Source organism: Perna viridis, chromosome 5, assembly GCF_037379345.1.
Source record: "Perna viridis isolate PV_CMFRI_1.1 ecotype Kerala chromosome 5, ASM3737934v1, whole genome shotgun sequence".
NCBI lineage: Eukaryota > Metazoa > Mollusca > Bivalvia > Mytilida > Mytilidae > Perna > Perna viridis.
The window spans coordinates 11824126-11831399 of NC_142449.1; the positions used below are offsets into that span (position 1 = coordinate 11824126).

The window sequence follows — 7274 nt, forward strand, 5'->3', positions numbered from 1 at the left end:
TAACAATATTAGCGTTTAAGTAGACATAATTTGTTAATTTGTTTTCCTCATTTATATTTTGACTGTGTGATCACTGCAGTCAATATTTTAGCTAGCCGTGAAATGACGCTACATTGATGAAGTGCAACAGTTAATTTGTTATTTAATTCGCTCAATGGTACAAACATTGTTAATAAATGATATAGCCTCGATATTGGGTATTTTTATAAGTTTTTTATAGTATATAATTTGCATACTGTCTGGTCTACTAAATTTTTTTTAATTTAAAAATTGTATTCTGACATTTTTTTTTTCATATTATTAAAAGTACATTGGGGGTTACTTTTTTCTTGATATTTCAATTACAATTATTCCAACTGCATTTATATAAGTCATTTTCTCACCCATTATCACCAAATTGTTGCTAGTGAGTTCACCAATTACAATGTATAAATCTTTCACAAAACTTCTATTAAAATAACTGTATTTGAATAATCCTAATTTCGGGGATTTTATAAATCTACCCTAAATATCTTGAGTTAAAGGACACTACGGCCACTATTAAATTAGCCTCAAATATTTGGAGATCGATGGTTAAGGAAAACTCATGACCAAACTATACGACAGACTGGATGACTTATCATTACCTATCGTCAAATTCAAACGTTACAACAGAGCTTACCTGAACAATGCGGAATTTTTTACCATGCTGTACTTCTTACAATTAGTGTTCTGGACCAAATTAAGGTCATCACTACAAAAGTTTTATGGTCATCATCATGAATTCGGAAATCGAATGGTGTATCCATCTGCATCATAAGAGTCGATTAATTCACCATGTCATAGTTTTCATTTCCTTTCCGTCTACCGCGGTTGTTCATTTTTATCCGCAACTTGGCGAGCAGAGGAAGCTTACCCTACCTTTTTACCCGATCCATGCTCAAAGTTTTATATGGAGTATTGGTTGCTCATTCACTTTGTTGTACGTGTTATTTTGGTCATTTCATGCTCTTTATTGTGAGTATCTTTATTCTCTTCTATTACTTATCCTTTAATTACTGATCATTGTAAAAGATACAATCTATCTTAACCATTTATAAGATAAAAAATAGAAACATAGATAAAGTTCCCTTTTTCTGCTTTTTCTCTGCATTTTGCTTGCTTTTTTATTTTCCTATTCTGTTTAGAAGACGTCTTTTCAAATGCCGACTAAAATGATACACATGTAATTATTTACATTCAATGTTTTGGTAAAAGATTAAAAATCATGTAAAAAAGTTGTCTTAAGTATAAATTTAATGAACAGAAGTCATAAAAAGAAAGAATAATCAAGGGAACTAAGATTCTAACGTCAATCAAAAGAATGTAATCCAAATGCAAAGACCAGACAGTGGAAAACAGACACACAACAATGAACACAATGTAATCAAAATTTGAAAAAAACGGACTCTTATAAAAAAATCTCATATAATTTGTTCTAATGACTCAACGATTCTTTGAGGAAATAGTGCAGAAGTTGATTTTAGCATAGAATTTCCCTGTTGGTTTTTTTCCTTGCAAATAGGTTGAAAATACATCAAATATAGAAAATTACGTAACAGCGCCTATTTAGTTGCATGACCTTATAAATAAAATATAAAAATATTTAATTGAAACAAAGATATTGTAAGTTAATTTCTCCCTTAATGTAACTTCAGCTAAAAACATAACGCTTACAGGATGTAGTTATTTGTTTTCTGTCCTTTATTGCTATGCAGAGTGGTATTTTATACATTGCAGAATACATTGAATTTCCTCATGATAAAAACTCTCTAGTTCAATAATCAAGAAGCACTTTGTAAAATAACGTTGCTGACTATGGAGCAAGTATAGAATAATATTTAACTTATTCATTATGACCTGTATTTCAGTTTGTCTCTTATATTTTTGACTAACTGTCATATGTATGACTTTCGTTTCAATTTGAATTTAGATTAATTGTGTTGACGTTTCTATTCAAAATGCGACTGAAAAGTTACGTGTACGTATATTATCTACGTAGCTTTAAGAAGACATTTCTTTTTTATTCAGCGTATAAATGTGTCACGGCATGTAAAAAATAATGTGACATAGCTAAATATGAATAAAAAAAAATAAAATGACTTTTTGAACAACTCTAAAAAGATAATTATTTGAAATTACAGATAAAATTTCTTATATGAATTGTAGACATTTGATGTAGAATAATTTCTCTTGATAAACGCTAACGTACATTATCCTATGTTAAATACTTCAATTTATAACACCAACTCATAAATTCACATTTCCGTAATAACAGATAACAAAAAATAAACATGGTACATGTATGATGAAGAAGCATCTTTTCTCAATTATCTGAACAACTACAGTGACTGGGATTTTCTTACATTTATTTCTAAAGTCAAATTTTCTCCAAAATCACTTAGAATTCAAAAGAAAAAAAATACATAAATCTGGGTTAAGGGGCTTAGCAGAGAATAGGCAACATACTAAAATATTAACAACATCAATAATTCTGAATTCATTGATATCATCAAAATAGTATACTATTTAAGTATACCAAACATTAAAAAAAAACCCTCTGTCAATAGTTAATTCATCTGATAATTTCATGATACTCCCTTAAACAAAACGTTGTCTACAATATTTGCAAGAATCAATAAACAATAAATTAGAATCAACATAATATAGATATCAACGATAATTGTCCGATTGAGTTTAATTTAATCTGCTAAACAATTACTACAGAGTATAAATAGAGCAACAAAAAACTTTAATTGTGTATATAAGCATCAGACGTTTACGATTTTACTTGGTTTCTCTACAACAAGTAAATCAATACAGTGGCCAGATATTCTGTCACTCTTCAAATCATTCATTTTAGTGTCTAGACTTGGAGTTTCACTTGCGGCGTCTACAGTTGAAATCACTGCCGAACTAGCACTATCTACAAGACGAGCTGTTACGGAACTTTGATCAATAATAGAATCATCTATAGGAATGCACTCTGTCATTTCAATATCATGTATATCCCAAGCCTGAACAAAATTCTCTATCTTAGCCTTGAAATTGCTTTTGAAACTTAAATTTTCGATGTCAAGTTCTGGTGGATCCCGGTCTCGAAAGAGAAAATTTTCAAAAACCCAAGGCATTAGACCACCAGCCAGAGTGGCTATCATCTGATTGGTCCCCGATACTTTATATTCATCACCAAACGCTAGTACTATTAGTACAACAAACATTAAAAATGCAAATATACAAATAAATTTCCACACCGCTTTGATTACATTTGGAATGAGTGGTCCCGGCGTACCGACTGTGTCCATGAAACATGTGGAAAAGAAGAATTTTTCTGCGACGTAAGGTTGATCCTGTTGATCAAGAAACAGAATCAACTTTCGGAAGGACCATTTTAGAAGCCCGTCTTTACAAATGAGTTTGACATTGTCAGGTGTATGTTCATCGTCACCTTCATCCATATCAATAGTAAAGGCAGTGTTTTTCTGTTCATCAAAATATGATTCTGCGACGTCCTCGACCTTTTGTCGGTTCATGTCCACAATCAACCGGTTCATAATTTTATTAAAATCCATGTATTTATCAGTAACACCTTTGAAACAATTTCGAGCATACACTCCTAACATGAAAACTAATGTCAGGTATTTTAGCATGTCATCGGAGTTCAAAATTATACCTATCACAGTGTACAGGATCATTTCAACATAGAATATGAATATCTCCATGCTTAATAGAACTAACGTTAGAACAGTGAGTATACACATTGGTAAGACAAACAACTGTAGGACTCGTGACTGGCCACTTTCAGGTTCTTTTGATTTGCTCGGAACACTTTCTAAGTGGAAAAAATCAGACAGAAACATACATCTTTTCTTAAATGGTAAAATCTCTTCCCTCTTACATCTTCCGGTACATTGCGTCAGATATTCAAAGAAATGCGAAACCAGACGGAGAATGACATTGACAGTCGGTAAACAATAGAATGCAAGAGAAATGATAATGACCGGAACCGCAAAGATAAAATATAAAGGAGACAAAACAAGTCCGATGATTCCGCACACTTCACATGGTACCAGTAAGAGGACAATGGAACCTTTTATTTTACCGAGCTTTGATACTTGTCGCATATCACGCAAGGAACGCCGCATTAATGATTGGAGTTTCTTTTTAAAACGGGGATTAACAGTTGCAAAAACGATAACGTCTATTACAAGAACAGCATAACATGTCAGAAATATCGGATGAGTCGGCGTAAGTGTATAAGTTAGACTCCATGAAAAAATTGGAAGGGTTAAATTATGGAACTCAGCAGCTTTTCTTTGGTCATAGGCTTCACTCTCTTCATATGAATAGAAGAAATAAACCCTTAAGATCCATGGTACAAATACAGCTATCAATACCATTATTCTCATTGACATACGTAAGCATCTATGCCACGGATACTTCACAATACGTGGTTGGTCTTGCTCGGTCATGCTCGAATACATATCTTCAAAGTTATCATTTACCGATTCAGACTTTCTTTTTATGGTATGTTTTGAAATTATACCGAGATTAAAAATACTACTTTTACAGCACTGATAGAAAGACTTCGTTTTACGAATGTTACACTTGACGAACAGTGAATAGAAAACCTGGAAAATTCCAACAGGGACGTAATTTGAAGGTACCAACTTCTCATAACGCACAACTAAATCAAGTTTGTTCAGTGATACTTTGAGCACTTTATCTAAAGGAGCGTTTTTCATTGCTTCGTAAAACTTTTTCATTTTATTGACTTTATTCCATTCACTTGTATCTTGAATAGTTTTTAATTGACTCATAGTTACAGCAGCAACCCCATTCTCGTTGTGTTTAGGGAGCCTGCCTCTCTCAGTTGAAATTTTTTTTATTTTTAACTCTAACGGTCTTGATAAAATGTGCTCGTAAATACTTTCTGTGTACTTTTTTCGGTAGAGGGATTCTGGTACAAACAATGGACAAAATAGTATGACAAGCATTTTGATAAGGAACACACACGTGAAAAGAAACTCCATCCAAAAGTCTTTAGGCATTTCTTCACATTCCAAATGAGAGTTTCCGATTTTATGGCTATGCCAGCAACATGTGTACCGGAACGCAACGTAAGAGTTTTCATTCTTGATATAAACATTACAAACTTTTTCTTGCTCTTCTTCCTTATCTTCTTCAATGTTCATTTTTATATCCAATACGAGCAACCGTCGTAAATTTGACTCTATAACTGATATGTTATGTTTCGTTAAACAATGTGATGGTGATTGTATTAACCGGATGTTGATATGAGCGGTCTCAAAAGACAATGTTGTCAGCGACAAATGTTCAAACTGAGGTCTTAGGAACAATAAACTTCTACCGTGTCGACCATAGGTTCTAACCCACTGTTTAATTTTGTATATGTTTCCATTATAATTGTCAGGGGGAACATGTTCGTGGCCGACAAAGTCAAGTTTGATGAAGATAAGCTTCTTACCTTCTTCAGCGAGAGCTGTAACTTTTTCCCGCAATTCACTGTCTTCCGGCTTGATGTCACAGTTAGCTATCTCTAAACCTTTGGCAAAGACATGTAAAATTTCCGTTCTATTATTTGAATGTGAATGGTGAGATTTATTGGATATCACTGACTGTAGCAAGCATATTAAAATAACGACACAATATAAATTGCTTTTCCTTTCCATTTTACTTTTTTGACTGGAAAAATGAACATGAATCGATAAAGAATATCCTACACATATAGTATCTGTACGAACGTTACACTGAATGATGCTCTCGGAGCAGAATATCGATCAGAGAACTACTATTTCTACTTTAAACCATTATTGATCGAGCATAAGTGTATAGTTTGGTCACACAGTGGGCAATAATATTATAAAAAGGCTAGTCAGTCAATGTATTCATAAATTATTGTTTTACGCTGAGTATGACATTTAAGTGAAAGAGTCGTTTTTTTTTTTTTTTTTTTTGTTTTTTTTTTGCAAATACATACACATTTTTATACATTTTACCCCATTTTGGTTACTGAAAGACAGGCAATATAAATGTCGACTTACCCTTGATTTGTTTCATGCTTCATGCAAACGAAGAATTATTATAACCTAACAACTTGGTATTCTAAACTACTGGTTTTCTAGATAAAAATCACATCACTAGTCTAAGAAATATTTAGACCTTGAGGACAGAATACCAAAAAATCTGATATATCGTAATGCAACCTTCAATAGAAATGACGGCACATCCAAAACTTTGATTCTCTTTGACAAAGTTGAGACAATATATGAAAACGACAAAAATATATAAATGTAGGAAAGCGAATCAAGGGTTAAATGAATTTAGCCGTGCCTGGATACAACTGATGTAGTAACCAGATTTTACATTGAATGTTATTTCACATTGATTTACATCTAATTAGTTGTGATTATTTACTCATAGCTGATTTTTTCCCTTCATAATAAAAATCTGTTACAAGAAGAATGATTATATAGCATCGAATTTCACTTAAGTTCCCACCTTTTCAATATTTTGGTATTAGAGGTATTTAGTATCAAAGACGCAAATCTCTTTAGTTTAAACACATTATATTTGCTCAAAACAAAACGGATTGGACAAAAATAAATCATAGTTCTTTAGTCCTTTTCTTCATACTATTCATACATATACGTATATAATAAGATAGCATGCCGCTTTAACAATATATGAACTACACATTACTATAATGAGGGTAAAAAAGTCAACTGGACAGAAAAACAGTTTGGGAATGGTGGTGTGCTGGTTACGATGTTTAACACAACAAAACCACAAAAAAAGAATATCAGCTTCATTTACAAATCATACAACAACAAATCTTTTAACCTTTTTAAAAATTGAAAAAAAACAGCTGAAAAATACAAATATTTTTCTTTATATATTAATTCTTGGCTTCCAGATGGTAAAAATGCTTTCGTTAAGTGTATAAGTATCGCAGACCCATCTTAAACTATTAAACTTTTGGACTACATATAAAGTACAATGAAAGAGGTAGTGGTTAACATCTTCCATGTTAGTACCACATTTACATAGCAGATCTATGATGATATTTACTCCGTGCATGTCATAATTAAAAAGAGATGCAAAATGTTAGTTGGGTTATCAGTATATTTAACTTAGCTACTCGCTGCCGTGACACGCGTTCCTTTTAAATATAGTATACATATTTAGCGACTTCACCTTTTTGTACAACTAGAATAACTTCCTCGTGACAATTG

At 32.2% G+C, this 7274-nt stretch overlaps 1 protein-coding gene across 1 annotated transcript; it reads right to left on the reverse strand.

Moving 5' to 3' along the window:
• Positions 1-837: 837 nt before the first annotated feature.
• Positions 838-6001, reverse strand: LOC148616044 (uncharacterized). The gene has a single exon (XM_088582687.1). It carries the CDS (start codon positions 5709-5711, stop codon positions 2790-2792), a length of 2922 nt encoding a protein of 973 aa, XP_088438813.1. The 5' UTR covers positions 5712-6001; the 3' UTR covers positions 838-2789.
• Between the last annotated feature and the right edge of the window lie 1273 nt (positions 6002-7274).

What these genes read in the sequence shown, in the direction of transcription:
- LOC148616044 (XM_088582687.1), bottom strand. Translation starts at nt 5,711, where the DNA reads ATGGAAAGGAAAAGCAATTTATATTGTGTCGTTATTTTAATATGCTTG.